The 18,225-nt window shown below is 43.8% G+C and overlaps 1 protein-coding gene across 9 annotated transcripts in view; it reads right to left on the bottom strand.

Moving 5' to 3' along the window:
* Positions 1-18,225, bottom strand: part of rassf4a (Ras association domain family member 4a) — a 269,576-nt gene that overhangs the window by 238,811 nt on the left and 12,540 nt on the right. For 7 of the 9 annotated variants that reach the window (XM_087982410.1, XM_087982412.1, XM_087982420.1 and 4 more), the window contains exon 2: positions 6,214-6,358. In XM_087982410.1, the coding sequence (XP_087838536.1) occupies positions 6,214-6,220 (7 nt within the window). In that variant the 5' untranslated portion in view covers positions 6,221-6,358. The remainder of the gene's footprint in view (positions 1-6,213; positions 6,359-18,225) is intronic. The other 2 variants (XM_087982419.1, XM_043678856.2) reach the window with 1 other exon arrangement.

Consider the following 18,225-nt stretch of genomic DNA (forward strand, 5'->3'; position numbering starts at 1 on the left):
TCCATAAGGTCACCCCTCAGCCTCCGACACTCCAGGAAAAGTAGCCCGAGCCTCTTCAACCTCTCTTATAGCTCATACCCTCCAAACCCAGAAACATCCTTGTAAATCTTTTCTGAACCTTTCAAGTTTCACACATTTTTCTTATAACAGAGACCACAATTGAATACAGTATTCCAAAAGCGACCTAACCAATGGTGGCATGGTGACTAAGTAGTTAGCACTACTGCCTCACTACGCCAGGGGCCCAAATTCAATTCCAGCCATTCAACTCCAACTGTCTCTGTGGAGTTTGCACATTCTCCCTGTGTCTGTGTGGGATTCCTCCGGTTTCCTCCCACAATCACAAAGACGTGCAGCTTAAGTGAATTGGCCATGCTAAATTGCCCGGAGTGTTCAGGGATCTGTAGGTTAGGTGTACTAGTCAAGTGGTAAACGTACAGTGATAGAGGAATGGATCTAGGTGGGTTACCCTTCAGAGGGTTGGTGTGAACTTGTTAGGCCAAATGGCTGTTTCCACATTGTAGGGATCCTATTCTCTTCAATGTCCTGTACAGCTGCAACATGACGTCCCAACTCCTATACTCAATACGCTGACTAATAAAGGCAAGCATACCAAAAACATTCTTTATTATCCTGTTTACCTACGGCTCCACTTTCAAGAAGCTATGAACCTGCACTCCAAGGTCTCTTTGTTCAGCAACACTCCCCAGCACCTTACCATTAAGTGTATAAGTCCTGCCCTGATCGGCCCTCCCAAAATGTAGCACATCGCATTTATCTAAATTAAACTCTGTCAACTCATTTTTAATGAGTTGTGCCCTCACTTTATCAACTCTTTGATCAAATAGAGATGTTGGCTGCTCTTTATTACCTACCAACAGGATGACAGCCAGCGGCTATCAACAGAAAACTAACCCCACGACTGTCTTCATTGAACTGCCTGCAGTAGTAAAAACAAATGGAACCCTTGCCAATCTTCCCAATGTATGGGTGTGGTGGTCAATTTTACAGGCAGGATTAGTCAACATAGTTCCCAGAAAGGGTCACTGGACCTGAAACATTAGCTGATTTCTTTTCATAGCTGCTGAGCTTTTCCAACAATTTCTGCTTTTGTTAGCTAACAAAGTATCAACCTGTGAATCGGACAGTGGGGTTCTCAGCTACTCACCACCTCCGCCCTCAGCCTTTGGAAAGTTCAATCTTTGGAATTTTTCCTTGCATTTGACAGCTTGTGATCATTAACAATGGGGGAGAATGCAGCAGAAACGAGCTCAGACATTTCCAGGACCAAGTATAACGCATGAGCAGCCTGTTACAGCCAGGAAACGAGCCATCAAACCACAAACTTCCACAAACCACAAACCAAAAACTCAAACTTCCTTTCATGTCCATCTATCATGCCAAGTATTGAACTGCCATTTTTTTCAACCATCATGGGAGTTAAAAATCATGGAAGTTAGAGGAATAGTGGCAAATGAAACGTTGTGGCTCAGGCTGTCATTGTATTGCGTAAAGGTACAACTCAGAAAGACCCAGCTATAGCACCCAGATCTATCTTGGAGTAGAGTGTGGGAAAACTTTACAATTGCACGCTCTGTTGCTACTGCATCCTTTGCCAACTAAGATTTAAAAAAAAAGGAGGAGTCAGGGCAATGAGTGAAGAGACAGGAAGATAGGATTTGCACTGGCTACAGTCTGCAGTCAGAATTGGAGCTGTGCCAAACTCTTCCAGGCAATGCAAGTAGCATCAGGTCAGCTACAGCACTAGTAGAAACAATGAGCGCTGGAGGAACTCAGCTGATCTGTCCGAACGGTGAAAGTTGGGGTTTTTAACTTCGCAGCACAGCGGAAAGGAGGAAAGATTGGGAGCAGATGGTGAGGGTTTCCAGAGCAAAGGGAGGACTAATAGTGGTAAAGGACAGGGAGACAAAGAATATCAGCGTAAATGATATGTTTGGAAAGGAGAAAGTGGGTCCATTTCTTCTGAGGACTAAAGCAAATAACACACCAACAAGACCGGGTCTGGGTACTGGCTAGTGTTGTAATCAAAATGGAGGGCAGAGGTCATGCTCTGAAGTTGTTGAACTCAAATGTTGAGTGCCCAGGGGGAGAAATTAGGTGTTGTTTCTCCAGCTTGCAACATGCTTCGTTGGAATACTGTAGCTGCTACAAGTTAGAGGTGTTTGCATGGGAGCAAGATGGCTTACTGAAATGGCAAGCAACTGGAAGATGGCAGCTATTCTAATGGGCACTGCAGACAACATAATCAAAAACATTATTGCATTAGTCTTATAAAACAAACAGATTAGGTGTCCACTATTTCTTTTACCATCTTCATGGGATAAGATGCTTAAACAGATTATAAGCCACACAAAACTTAATATAAGTAGCAGTTAAAGAGGGGGAATCTGTATTTGATTACATAACAAGCATTGTCTTCAATTTGAGTTTCTTAACTTTGTAAAAAAGACAAATGATTCCAGCAATGCAACAATATTTTGTTTGTTTGTACAAGATCAGAGACCATTCTGAGCCAGAACATACTCAAGTAGGGGTGAAAACTGTAAATTTGGCTTTCAAACACTAAATCTCTCTCCAAAAAGTAAGGAGTCGACTATTATCAAAGTAATATTTTCCCACCATTTTGCTATTGCAGATTTACCGAGTTAGAGACGTTTCCTGGCAACCTCACTCCATCCTGGAAAAAGTCACGCAAAAGCAATCAATATTATTTTTATTCCTAAATTTTTATCTGAAGTTTTTCTGTCAGAGTACAAATTCATTTTTCTTCATAAACCTGGAAGACCTTGCAGGGCTGGCACTGAAATCTCCAACACATCATTTTTCTGTTGTTTCAGGAACAAACTCGGATAGATCCTTGAGAAACTGAGGGTCTGATCTGGCGACTTTTACTGACATACTTTGCAACTTCATCTTCCAGCTTATGTGCTGAGGCTTGCCACTGTTTTGAACAGCTATTGTAAGGCAACCACTCACACTGTGAAAGTGCTCTCACCCGTCACCATCGTTCCCTGATCCAGTGAATTCTCTGACTGCTGCAGAATTATTTGTCCGCTTTGCAATCTCAGTGTAAGCTTGAATTGAGCTATGTGTCGATGGGTGACTCTCGGATGCAGGTTGGTCGAGTAGTGGGAGGGATGGGCAGGGATGCGGTGTGCACTAGAGAGGTAGTATCATTGTCAGCATGCATCTAAATTGCCTTCTTATCGAGAGCTGATCTACAAACTGAATGAGTAGATTTGCAGGTGGGCAAGTTTGACTTCAATAGCCAATTGTACAAAAAGAGTTTGACATCGTTGGCTAAAAGAAATGGGCGGGGTCAGCTTATGCACGAAATAAATGAAAAGAAATGGCTGCCTTTTTGCCAGCTACTGGGATTCATGTTTACAGAATCGATCATTATTAGAGTGGAACAGGTAACTCAGCAGTTGTGATATGTGTAGGTTGCAAAGTCTCTTTCTTTTTAATCACAATAGCAAAGTAATTCTTGAAAATAAAAACTACCCTCTGCACAGCTAGAGGGTGGGTAAGCTCAGTTAGTTGGATAAGGTAAAGTGAGGACTGCAGATGCTGGAGATCAAAGTCGAGAGTGTGGTGCTGGGAAAGCACAGCCAATACAGGCAGCATCCAAGGAGCAGAAGAATCAACGTTTCACACATAAGCTATTCCTGATGAAGAGCTAATGCCCAAAACATTGATTTGCCTGCTTCCTTAGATGCTGCCTGACCTGTTGTGCTTTTCCAGCACCACACTCTCGACTCAGTTGGCTGGATGGCTGGTTTGTGAAGCTGAGGGAGGCCAACAGCGTGGGTTCAGTTCCTGCACTGGCTGAGGTTACTGCGAAGGACTTTCCTTCTCAACACCTCACCTCGCCTGAGGTGCGATGACCTTCTGGTTTAGAACATAGAACAGTACAGGCCCTTCATCCCTCGATGTTGTGCTGACCTTTTTATCCTACTCTAAGATCGAACTATCCTACAGGCCCTTCATATTACTATCATCCATGCGCCTATCCAAGAGTTGCGTAAATGTCCCTAGAGTTAAGCCACCACCAGTTCTCTCTCGCTCTAATAAGAGAGCAGCTCTATGGTCTGGAAAGACAATGGCAACATTACCTTTACTTACCACACAATCCTCATTTATGTTGGTATTATTCACCCACAGTTGTGTTTTACAAAACTAAGAGATGACCAGGATTTTTCAAACAATATTCAAGTGAGGATGCTCAGTTTCAGTTTATTAATGGATTATGGTCAATAGAACAACATCATATTCCTGATGTGATTACAGCCAAAAACTTAACTCATCTGCTTTCTCTACAAATGCTGACCAAATGTTTCCATCATTTTCTGTTCTCCTTCAGGCAGAGTCCATGCTTGACAATGGCATATTTATTTTCCAATGCTGTGGCCCTTTGAAATTACTTTTTTTTTTAAAATGAAAAGCTCTGAAGGTTAGCACCCTTGTTCAGTTCACACTGCTCAGTAAATAGCTCACAAAAACTGTAAGAACTCTGAATGCTGTAAATCAGAAACAGAAATTGCTGGAAAAGCTCAGCAGGTCTGGCAGCATCTGTGGAGAGAAATCAGAGTTAATGTTTTAGGTCGAGTGACCCTTCGTCAGAACTGCAAGTGGAGTTCATCTGAGAGGAACGTCCAACTTCTGGTAGTGAGCAAATTCTCCTTTTGTTCTGAGAAAGGGTCACGTGACCTGAAACACTGACTCTAATCCCGCTCTCTAAAAATGCTTCCAGATCTGCTGAGCTTTTCCAGTAGTTTCTGTTGTTGTAATAAATAGCTCATTTTGTTTTGCAAGCTTCACGCTCAGATTTGAATGAGTTAGTTTCCAGCAGGAAGTGTCATTGAGGTTGCAAACAAAAGGGATGTGTCACCTGCCATTTCCATAAAACTGGGAAAATCTCAGCGCTACCATCCTGCAAATAGAGTTAGTCTGAGAGGAACTCTCAACTCCCAGTAGTGAGCACATTTACCTTTTAACAGTTGTTCAAATTAACCATTTGTTGGATTTTGCCGGAACACCTCAGGTTTTTTTTTTCCCAGCATTGTCTCTTTATGTCTCAGGTTTCCAGCATCCATAGTGTGCTGTTTTCTTCCAATTAACCATAAGTTCAGAGTGACGGAAAGATAAATGGAATTGTAGCAAATTTTCAAATCAAAAGGGGCATGGTTCCAAAATTACCCTCCATTTATAATTATTAGGAGGTCCAATTATATTCCACTTTAATTTTTTCAGTTTTTATTTGCAAACAGCAGTACTAGATGTACTGGCAGAAGGCTGTGGAAACAACTACTTTTATAAAGCTTTCATTTTTTTCACTCAATCTCTTCTATTATTGACAAACTCTCCTAAAATTATTGCTGTTAAATACTGGACAATTTAAAGGTGGTCAGTTTGACTGGTGGGCTGATTGGCTGGTTTGCGATTACAGTCTGATGCCAATAATTCCTGCATTGGCTGAGGTTACCGTGAAGGACCCTTGTTTTAAACCTCTCCCCTTGCCTGAGGCATGGTGTCCCTCAGGTTGACCCACCACGAGTTACCTCTGAGAAAGCAGCCCTATGATTTGGCAAGACTATGGTGACTTTACCTTCACAATCCAACTACTCTAACATAGCACCCATAACAGAAATAAATATCCTAAGGCACTTGACAGTGGAATAACCATACTGTGCAGAGGTAGAATATCAAGAGAAATGAGCAAAAGGCTTGGACCGATTAGGCACATTTTGACAAGACATGAGAAAAATAAAGAACATTTTATAAAGTAAAATGAGTTGGTTCAAATTTTGCTTTAAATTCCTCAAATGTAGAGATTCAAGCTCGGATTTTCCCTTCAACATTTTCTAGCATGATCTAGGATTATTTTCCAGGATTTTCCCAATTCCCAAGCCAGTGACTGATAAGCATTACAATTAATAGTTGGAAAATCCCAGCCAGCTAAGCAAAGCAAGGCAGCCTGAAAAAGATTCTTTTAAAATTGCGTAACAGTCACGCTGCAGGCGGTCTTACACAACAGTAAATACCAGCTGTCACACAAAACGTGAGATAAAGGCTAAAGGAGAGGGAAAAGAGTAAACAAGACATGAAGCGATCAGAGCAGGGATTCTAGTAAGGGAGCAGCTTGTCAACATCTAAAGAAATCTCTACAAAATAGTTAGAATGATCACTTACTTGACATACCTTTTGACGGTGTTCTTGAGATCAGATGATCTCACTGGATGCTCTTTTTATGTGCAACCGAAGCATTCATAGTCAAGTCTCACGGGATTCATAAAATTTTATATTTAAGGCAAGTCTGACGAGATGCCAAGTTTATCTGTTTTAGAAATAAACAAAAAAAACTGTCAAAACTGATCAAAAATAGTTTCAAAGTAAGAGGCACAAACAATTAAAAGTAGGTGATAATGACAAGTTTCTAAACAGACAAAATTAGAACTGCTCAAGAAACAACGCATATTCCATTTCTATCCCCAATAGGTTGCATCCCCCATCTGTGTCCTGACGAAAACTGCACAAACCCTTCAAATCCGAATTTTCCTCTGGGGTTATTGTGGTTATGTTTTCTAAATGGAGAGGTAACTTCACAGTGCTTTGGTGCAGAGGGATCTGGGTGTCCTTGTGCTGGAATCGCAGTGAACTAGTCTGCAGGTACAGCAGGTAATAAAGAAGGCCAATGGAATTTTGGCATTAGTCGCAAAAGGAATAGTGTATACAAGCATGAGAGTGTTGCTGCAACTGTTTAGATTAGATTACTTACAGTGTGGAAACTGGCCCTTCGGCCCAACAAGTCCACACCGACCCGCCGAAGCATATACCACCCAGACCCATACTCCTACGTTTACCCCTTCACCTAATACTACGGGCAATTTAGCATGGCCAATTCACCTAACCTGCACATTTTTGGATTGTGGGAGGAAACCGGAGCACCCAGAGGAAACCCACGCAGACATGGGGAGAATGTGCAAACTCCACACAGAGAGTCGCCTGAGGTGGGAGTTGAACCCGGGTCTCTGGCGCTGTGAGGCAGCAGTGCTAACCACTGTGCCACCGTGCCGCCCACTGTATAAGGCATTAGTAAGACCACCCCAGAGTACTGTGTACAATTTTCATCCCGTTATTTGAGGAGGTTCACTAGATTGATTCTGGAGATGAGGGTTTGTTTTATGAACAGCTATTGTGCAGTTTAGACCTGTACTCTCTATAATTTAGAAGGATGAGAGAATATTTATTTGAGATACATACGATGATAAAGGGGACAAATAAAGTAGGCAGAGAGGTTGGTTCTTCATGCAGGGCAATCTAGATTGAGAGGTCATAGTTTAGGATAAAGGGTGAAAGATTTAATATGCACAGATTAGAGGGAATTACTTCTTTCAAAGGGTCACAAATCTGTCGAACTCACTATCCCAAAGTGTGGTCGATGCCGAACATGGAGTAAATTTAAGGAGCGGATAGATAGATGTTGAACTAGGAAGGGCTTGAAGAATTATGGAGAGTGGGCAGGAAAGTCGAGTTGAGGCCAAGATGAGATCAGCCATGACCGTATTAAATGGTAGAACGGGCTTGAGGGGCTGAATGGCCTCTTCCAGCTCCTCATTCTTAAATGTTGCTATTCTTAGCCAATAACTACAAACATGTATTTGGACAGCAAAGAAAAAAATAATCTGCATTTATTGAGAGGTTTGTATAATTTTGGGTGGAGTGTTATGTGACACACAAGGTACCGAAGTGGATAGTGTGGCCTTTCCCTGTCACCACCATTGTTCCTAGGTTCACATGCCTCATATATGGATGAAGTGCAGTCAAGGTTGTTAGATGGACAGCTGTTTTGTATGTAGTAACAGGACCACAAACAACACATGAATAACCAACCAAAAAATGTGACTATGGTAATCCTGTTTGAGTCACAGGATAGAGATCATGAGTACAAGCTTTAGACAACCACTCCCATTTCTTGTCTAGCAGAAGTTTCTTTCAGTGCCCACATTCTGGCTGAGATTAACCAGCTGAGACAGTTGAGAGATCAAACAGAAGGCATTCCTGCTCTGCATCACTCACACCAAGAAAACATCCCCTGCCACACCAGCAGGATCACTGGCAGGTCCTTTAACAAGATTCAAGGTGTGCATGACATTTCATTTGGACATGACACAAGTTGAGTTGTTACTTATGGATGGTGAAGTATCAAAACTGTCAGATATCGAACACAATGTGTGAAAAAATGTCACATTCAGGTACAAGGTTCATTTCAACATTCCAGCAATAGTACTGAAGGCTTGTGCTCCAGAACTTGCCGCTCCCCTAGCCAAGTTCGTCCAGTACAGTTACAACACTGGCTTCTACCCAACAGTGTGGCAAATTGCCCAGTTAGGTCTTCAATACAAAAAGCAGGACAAATCCAGCCTAGCCTATTACTGCCCCATCAGTCTACTCTAGATCATCAGTAAAGTGATGGAAGGTGTCATCAACAGTGCTATCAAGCAGCATCTGCTCAGTAATATCTCGCTCAGTAGTGCTCAGTATGGGATCCCCCACGGCCACTCAACTCCTGATCTCAGTATAGCTGTCATTCAAACATGGACAAAAGAGCTGAATTCCAGAGGTGCAATGAATCCTTAACATCATCAAGGAGCCCTAGCAAAACTGGAATCAATGGGAATCAGGGGCTAAACCCTCTGCTGGTTGGATTTACACCTGGCATGCAGGAACATGGTGGTGATTGTTGTTGTCAGTCATCTCAGCTCCAGGATATCTCTGCAGGAGTTCCTCAGGATAGACCTATGCCCAACCATCTTCAGCTGCTTCATCAATGACCTTCCCTCCTTCATAAGGTCAAAAGTGGGGATGTTTGCCAATGATTGCACAGTGTTCAGTGAGTCCTCAGATACTGAGGCAGTCCATGTTTAAATGCAACAAGATCTGGACCATATTCAGGATTGGGCTGACAAGTGGTAAGTAACATCCACATCACACAAATGCCAGACAATAGTCATCACCAATAAGAGACAACCAACTACCATTCCATGATATTCAATGATGTTATCATCACTGAATTCCCTGCTAGTAACACCTTGGGGGTGATCATTGACCAGAAAATCAACTGGACTCACTGCATAAACACAGAGGCTACAATACAGGCCAGAGGGCGGCACGGTGGCACTGCTGTCTCACAGCGCCTGAGACCCGGGTTCAATTACCGCCTCAGGCGACTGACTGTGTGGAGTTTGCACGTTCTCCCCGTGTCTGCGTGAGTTTCCTCCGGGTGCTCCGGTTTCCTCCCACAGTCCAAAGATGTGCAGGTCAGGTGAATTGGCCATGCTAAATTGCCCGTAGTGTTAGGTAAGGGGTAAATGTAGGGGTATGGGTGGGTTGCGCTTCGGCGGGTCAGTGTGGACTTGTTGGGCCGAAAGGCCTGTTTCCACACTGTAATCTAATCTAATCTAATCTAATCTAATCAAATCTAATCAAGGTTTGGAATATTGCAGGAAGTAACTCACCTCCTGACTCCTTGAAGCTCGTCCACCATCTATAAGGCACAAGTCAGGAGCATGATGGAGTACTCTCCACTTGTATTATTTCCAACAATACTCAAGAAGTTTGTCACCATCCAGGATAAAGTAGCCTGCTTTTTTGGTGCCACATCTACAGGCATCCACTCATAGAGTCATAGAGATGTACAGCATGGAAACAGACCCTTCGGTCCAACTCGTCCATGCTGACCAGATATCCCAACCCAATTTAGTCCCACTTGCCAGCACCCAGCCCATATCCCTCCAAACCCCTCCTATTCATATAACCATCTAGATGCCTTTTAAATGTTGCAACTGTACTAGCCTCCACCACTTCCTTTGGCAGCTCACTCCATACACGTACCACCCTCTGCGTGTAAAAGTTGCCCCTTCGGTCTCTTTTATATCTTTCACCTCTCACCCTAAACCTATGCCCTCTAGTTCTGGACTCCTCCACTCCAGGGAAAAGACTTTGTCTATTTATCCTATCCATGCTCCACACCGATGTTCTGGAGCAGCAGACCAAAGAGGTGTAGGTTATATGAATCAGCCATGGGAAATGCCAATTGCAGGGATAGGGTAGAGGAGTGTGTCTGGCTGGGATACTCTTCAGGGGGGCTGTGCGGACTTGATGGGCTGAATGGCCTACGTCCACACTGTTGGAATTCTATGATAACAACTCTTTCTAGGTGAATTTTCCCCATCTTTTCTTCAACCTGCAGATACTTAGCAGCATAAGAATCCACAGGGATTTGGTATCCCAAGCTCCACATGCTCTCTCAGGTGAGTTTAAATGATCCCATTCTATTTCCAAGAGCAAAGAAGCTCTCCACAGTAATTTGACCAATATTTATACCTTAAACCATACTCAAAACAAATTTTGATCATTATCAAATCATTGACTATGGGATATTACTGTGAGCAAATTGATTATGGCACTTCCTATACCACAATGACTATACTTTAGCAACAGTTCATTGGCTCCAGAAAATGATGCAATTGTACCAGCTTCCACCACTCCCTCTAGCAGCTCATTCTCTACACGCATCACCCTCCGCGTGAAAATGTTGCCCCGAAGGGCCCTTTTAAATTTTTTCCCACTCACCTTAGACCTATGCCCTCTAGTTCTGGACTCCCCCATCCCAGTGAGAAGACTTTGTCTATTTATCCTATCCATGTCCCTCATGATTTTATAAACCTCTAAAAGGTCACGTCTCAGTCTCCGACACTCTAGGAAAAACAGCCACAGCCTATTCAGCCTCTCCCTCTCGCTCAAACCCTCCAACCCTGGCAACATCCTTGTGAATCTTTTCTGAAGCCTTTCAAGTTTCATAACATCATTCTTATAGGAGGCAGACCAGAATTGAATGCAGTATACCAAGAATGGCCTAACCAGTGTCCTGTACAGATGCAACATGATCTCCCACCTCCTATATTCAATGCAGTGACCAATAAAGGCAAGCATTCCAAATGCCTTCTTCACTACCCTGTCTACCTGCGACTCCACTTTCAAGGAACTATGAACATGCACATCAAGGTGGCTCTGTTCAGCAACACTCTATGGGAGCTTATCATTAATTGTATAAGTCCTGTCCTGATTTGCCTTTCCAAAATGCAGCACCTCACATTTTTCTAAATTTAACTCCACGTGCCACTCCTTGGCCCATTGGCTCATCTGATCACGATCCCGTTGTACTCGGAGGTAACCTTCTTCACTGTCCACTACACCTCTTATTTTGGTGTTATCCAGAAACTTACTAACCATATCTCCTATATTCATATCCAAATCAATTATATAAAATGACAAAAAGCAGAAGTCCCAGCACCAATCCTTGTGGCACACTCATGGTCACAGGCTTCCAATCTTAAAAGCAACCCTCCACCACTACCTTTTGTCTACTACCTTTGAGCTGGTTCTGTATCAAAATGGCTAGTTTTCCCTCTATTCCATGTAATCTAACTTGCTAACCAGTCTACCACGAGAAACCTTGTGGAATGCCTTACCAAAGTCCATATAGATCCCATCCACTGCTTTGCCCTCATCAATCCTCTGTTACCTCTTCAAAAAACCTCAATCAAGTTTGTGAGGCATGATTTCCCAAGCACAAAGCCATGTTGACTATCCCTAATCAGTCCTTGCCTTTCCAAATTCTGTCCCTCAGCATTCCCTCCAACAACTTGCCCACCACCAATGTCAGTCTCCTGGTCTATAGTTCCCTGGCTTTTCCTTACCACCTTTCTTAAACAGTGGCACCATATTAGCCAACTCCAGTCTTCTGGCACCTCATTTGTGGCTAATGATGACACAAATATCTCAGCAAGGGGCTCTTCCCTAACTTCCCACAGATTTCTAGGGTACACCTCATCAGGTCCTGGGGATTTATCCACCTTTATGCATTTTAAGATGTTCAGCACTTCATCCTCTGTAATATGGACACTTTTCAAGATGTTGCTATTTATTTCCCCACGGTCTCTATCGTTCTCCACAGAATGGCCTAATCCTGCTGCTATGTCATATGGTCCTGTGAGCAAAGATTGGATAGTCTGGGCTAGTATCCTCTGGGAGTTGAGTAAGAGATGACTTGATTTAAACACACAAAGCTACTTCCTGTGGACTGGATGTATCCTTTTGTGGGAGAATCTGAAACTAGCAGACATTGTTTAAAAATCAGGTGGCACCAATTTAAAGCAGACAATAGGTGAGCTTTTCTCCAAAAGAAGGGAGTCTTTGGAACTCTGTTCCTGAAAAGGTGACCGAAGCTAAGCTGTGCAATGGTGTACTCCATGCTTCCATTCCATTCATCTCACTGATTTCCGGATCTCGAAGTCAATGCCGCAGCTGGGAAGCTCCCGGAACCTGGGAAAAAAATGAGAGGCAACGCTGGAAGTGGAAGCAGGATCGTTGGATATTTTTGAGGAGGAGGTGGATTGGGTCTTGATAAGCCGGGGGTGAAAGGTTATCAGGGTAGGCGGAAGTGTGGATTTGAGGTTACAATCGGATCAGAGATAATTGGAGTGAATTAGAGAGACTCTTCCTTCTTATTCCTATGTTTACGTTTTTGCCATGCAGGTGGAGGTGTCAGCTCTAATGTGGAATCACAGAATCCTTACAGTGTGGAAACAGGCCCTTCGGCCCAACAAGCCCACACTGACCCTCCGCAAAGTACCTACCCAGACCCATTCCCCTACCCTAAATTATCTTATATTTACCCCTGACTAATGCACATAACCTACACATCCCTGAACACTGTGGGCAATTTAGCGTGGCCAATTCACCTAAACTGCACATCTTTGGATTGTGGGAGGAAACCAGAGCACCCGGAGGAAACCCACGCAGACACGGGGAGAATGTGCAAACCCCACACAGGCAGCCGCCTAAGGGTGGAATCGCACCTGGGTCCCTGGCGCTGTGAGGCAGCAGTGCTAACCGCTGAGCCACTGTGCCGCCCCAAATGTGGTGAATAGCTGCCAGATGTATGCAGGGCATGATGTCAATCATCCCACAATGTGGATTATTGCCCAGTGGTATCACGTGTGAATTTAGCGCTCCTGCCAATGCCCTTTCTGTGCAGCAGGAAGAATCCCCACTGGCATTACTTAAAGAAGGGATCAAAGGATTTGTAGAGTCACAGCAATCAGCAACTGACCTGCAAGTGGGTCCGTGCTTTCCTTAATTGCTTCAAGTTGCAAAACCCTCCAGGAAGTGATGTGGGAGGTCCTCAAAAGCACTCGCGCTAACTTCAAAGTTTTGGCATCAACCAGCGGCTGCCAGGCAAGGGTGTCGTGGTGGGTATTCCACTGGAACACAGCAGGACTTGGTGCTAATGCAGAGCAAGAGGAGGTGCCGGGGGAGTGAATAGGAGGGAGCGAAAGCCAAATCCACCTCTAAATCCTCAGGGAGTAATTTACCTACCGTGGTCGGCATGGTGGCACAGTGGTTAGCCTCACAGCGCCAGAGACCCGGGTTCAATTCCGCCTCAGGCGACTGACTGTGTGGAGTTTGCACGTTCTCCCCGTGTCTGCGTGGGTTTCCTCCGGGTGCTCCCACAGTCCAAAGATGTGCAGGTCAGGTGAATTGGCCATGCTAAATTGCCCGTAGTGTTAGGTAAGGGGTAAATGTAAAGGTATGGGTGGGTTACGCTTCGGCGGGTCGGTGTGGGCTTGTTGGGCCGAAGGGCCTGTTTCCACACTGTAATGTAATGTAATCTAATCTAATCTAAAAAACATTAATCAGGAAAGGGGGTGTGAGGTGTCCTCTGTGTCAACACGGTTGCCCCATGAGACTTTGCTACTTACTGCAGCCACTACTGCCACCACAGAGCATGACAAACAATGCAGTAAAGGTGACCATGGCAACAAACTTTAATGTGTTTGGCTTCTTCTAGGCTGGAACTGAAGACACTAGTGACTGCTTGCAGTGTGCCAGCCTCTGGTGCACAAGGAACCTGACGGAGGCTCTCCTCTGAGAGCTAATTACATCCTCTCTTGCCACAGAGAGGCAGCGAAATTGGGACCTTGCTAAGATTGCCCAAGAACTGTGGATGCTGGAAATCCAAAACAGAAATGGAAATGGCTAGTGAAACCCAGCAGGTTTGGCAGCATCCGTGGAGAAAAAAAACAGAGTCAACGTTTCAGGTCCAGTGACCTTTTATTGGAATAGTTCTGAAGAAGGGTTCCTGGATCTGAAACATTGACTCTGCTTTCTCTCCACAGATGCTGCCAGATCTGCTGAGCTTCTCCAGAAATTTCTGTTTTTGTTATAGGTTTGCTTGTTGTGCAGGGTGTCACATGCCAACTTTGCCAAGTCCCAAACTGCAAGAGATTTGACTCCTTCAACATTCATCTGGTGTGTAACTAGTGCCAGAGAGTCAGAGATCCAATGCCCAGTTTCTGGTTGCAGTCAGAATGATTTATTTTGCAATAGTTCCAGAGCTGAATTCCAGATGTGAGGGGAGAGTGACAGCCCTTGACATCAAGACCGCATTTGACAGAGTGTGGCATCAAGTAGCCCCAGCAAACCTGGAATTGAAGAGAATCGGGGGGCAAACTCTCTGCTGGTTGGAGTCACTAATAAAGATGGTTGTAGTTGTTGGAAATCAGTCATCTCAGATCCAGGATATCTCTGCAGGAATTCCTCTAGATAGTGTTCTCAGCCCAACCATCTTCAGCTACTTCATCAATGACATTCCCTCCACCGTAAGGTCAGAAACAGGGAGGCTCACCAATGATTGCACAATGTTTCATACCATTTGCAACTCCTCAGATACTGTGAAGCAGTTCACCTTCAAATGCAACAAGATCTGGAAAATATGCAGGCTTGGGCTGATAGGTGGTAAGTAATATTTGTGTCACACAAATGCCAGGCAATGATCACCTCCATTGAGAGATAATCTAACTACCGTCCCTTGACATTCAATGGTGTTACCATCACTGAATTTCCCACCATCACTATCCTTAGGATTGCTATTGACTAGAAACTCACCTGGACCCTCCACATAAACACAGTGGCTATAAACATTATATTGAGTATTTCACCTCTTGACACTCCAAAGCTTGTCCACTATCTACGAGTCACAAGTAAGGTGTGTGATGGATACTCCCCATTTGCCCGGATGATTTCAACGTGAACAATATTCAAGAAACCTGGTATCATCCAGGACAAAACAACTCACTTGACTGGCACTACATCCATAAGCAGAAATCCTCCACCATTGACTCTCAGTCACAGCAATGTGTATTGTCTCCAAGATGCACTACAGAAATTCACTGAAGATCCTTAGACAGCACATTCCAAACCCATGATCACTTCCATCCAGATGGACAGGACAGCAGATATCTTCCTTCCAAGCCAATCACCATACTGACTTGAAAATATATCACTGTTTCTTCAGTGTCACTGGACCAAAATCCTGGAATTCACTCCCTAACAGTACTTGTAGTCAGTAGCACTGCAGCAGTTCAAGAAGGCAGCTCACTACCACCTTCTCAAGCAAAACTATAGAAGAGTAATGAATGCTGCGATGCCCACGTCGAGAGAATGAAATAAGTTCACTGTGTAACTACTGCTGGCTGCATTTCAGCCAATGTGAGCAAAAGGCAGGGTCAAAACAGTTTGATGCTGAGGATTCTGGTATACAACCTATGACATATGCTGCTCCATGGAATGTGATGGAGCAAACCAGCAGTGCATAAATAAATGTTGCCATTGCTTAGCAACCTGCAGACTGGGTGCCAAGATACATGGTGGTCTTCTGTCTCCTCAACATTCTCACCATCATGAGGGTACAGTCGTTGCTATCAACTCAGGAGCAGAAAAATGAGGAAGAGGAAGGGAGAGAGTAATCTCAATAGCCTCTTTACACCCATGCTGCCCACAAATAACTCAGCCAAGTGCCAGACTTGGAACTACCACCCCAAATGCCCCATTTACCAAGATCACACTTCATCTTTCTTCAGGCAGTAACCATTACAATGCTTACTTTAGCTATAACGCAAAGCTAAAAACCACCACAAAATAAAAATTCCAAACCAAAATTTATCAACGTATTCATGCTGTATTGCACACAAAAGTTAACAAATCCTTATTATGCTTTTGCCTGTCTTGGTATTCCAAGGCAGCCTTGTCTGAGTGGCTGTACCACGGCCAATGCAAGGTTCCTGACAGTCAGTGGAGAAGACTGCAGCTGGTCTTGGAGAATGACTTCGAACAGCATTGGGTCTACAATGGTTGGCACTGGAAAGCATCATTTCAGCTGGCAGACTGGCAACAGCATGGACATTGTTGGGAGGGTGAATACTAACTTACTGAGAAAGGACAGAGGAGGTCTTTATATCACGGCGCTTACACTAACTACAACTTGTAAATCAGAAGAGGGCGGGTTGAGGGATGAGATGTGTTGCTAAGAGGAGGTTGAGATAGGAGGATGCTGTCACCTCTGATAGCTTTAGCCAAACTGCTGGCCATGAATCAGCAATTGGTGCCCCAAGATTGGGTGGCATTATCTTCATCGTGTAGAATGGGACTGGCATGCCCAACCTCCCCCACCCCTCAAGTTCGCCCCTTACAACTTTCTGGTGTAGAGAGTTTCAAAGATTTACCACTCTGTCAATGAGGAAGTTTGTTCTGAATTTCTCAGAAATGATTGGACTCTTATCCTGAGACTTTAGCCTCATGTTTTAGGTTCCTCAGACTGGGGAAACAAACTTTCAAACGTTACCCTATCAAGCTCTTGAAACCCAAGGTTAGCTGGTACCTCATTCCCACTAATTTGAAATTGTTAAACTCATGATTAAATTCCTACTTAACTTCATATCTCTCTATCTGTAGAGCTTCATTTTTCCTATTTAACTATCCCCCAAACTCTCCACTCCTTACACGCTGATCTCTGACTTCCTTCTCCTTACCTTTGCAGCCATCAAAGTTCCACATTCGAGAATTCCCCTTCTTGAACCATCCTAAAAGTGTTCCTCAGTGACCAAACTATTTCTCTGTTTCTGCCTAAATGACTTTTTGCTTTGGATCATACTTCTGTAAAGCACGGTGGGATCTTTCTCCATGTTGAGTGTGTGCTACCAAATGTTGCAGTAGCTTTCGTCCAACAAACTATCAGCTCTGGTCACATTTATAATTCTGCTGCTGTTCTGTCTGGTCACACAACTGTTCGTTGTGTTGTATATTTTTATTCCTTCTATGTCCTTGTTCGTCTCATTATAAACATTCCATTATCTTTTGTACCAATCTGTTCTCCTTGCTACAGATTCTCTGGTGTAAATAGTACACTGTGCAAAACACACAAAGAGATGCAACTTGGCACAAATTCTTTTGGAATTGCGTTACAAATAGTACCCAGGTTTGGATACATTACAAGGCGGGAGGAAGGCTGACGAGGTCTTGAAATCAGATTTTAGGTGAGCTGGTATGGAGATACAAAAATCAAGATCTCTTCTAGTAGGGTCACAGAAATAGGAGGATACGGGAGACTGAAGACTTGGCTGGAGAACTGTCATCAAAGGGAAGAGTTCAGCTTTCTGAAGTATTGGGACTAGTTCTGGTCTGGGGGAACCTGCAAATCGTGGATGGGTTACATCTTAACAGGATCAGAACTAACGAGCTATGAGGTATACTCTCTCGGGCAGTTGGGGAGGGGTTTAATCTGGATGGGCAGGAACCTGACAAAGATTTCAGTTTCAAAGAAAACAGAATTAATAAAAGGAGAAAGTAGAAAGCAGGCAAACCATAGGCAAGTGTCAAATAAAGTCAGAATAGGAAATAATGCTTTGTAAAGAAAACATAGTTAAGGGCATTTCATCTCAGTGTACATAACATCCATAATAAGGTTGATAATTTGAATGTACAAATTGAGGTAAATGAGTGTGATTCAAGTGCCATTACTGAGGCAACATTACAGGATGGCGAATGTGAGGACTGCAGATGCTGGAGATTAGAGTCAAGATTAGAGTGGTGCTGGAAAAGCAGAGCAGGTCAGGCAGCATCCAAGGAGCAGGAAAATCGATGTTTCGGGCAAAAGCCCTTCATCATTCCTGAGGCAGGAGGTGATGCTGCATTGTTAATAAATGGATAAGGACACTGGTAAGAAAGGATCTTGGAATGAAGGATCAAGATGCAGAATCAGTTTTGGTAGAGCAAAGGAACAGCAAGGGGTAAACATTGGTG

The sequence above is a fragment of the Chiloscyllium plagiosum genome, unplaced genomic scaffold (assembly GCF_037043375.1).
Source record: "Chiloscyllium plagiosum isolate Xiang-an unplaced genomic scaffold, Cpla_swu_hap1 HiC_scaffold_43, whole genome shotgun sequence".
Lineage (NCBI taxonomy): Eukaryota > Metazoa > Chordata > Chondrichthyes > Orectolobiformes > Hemiscylliidae > Chiloscyllium > Chiloscyllium plagiosum.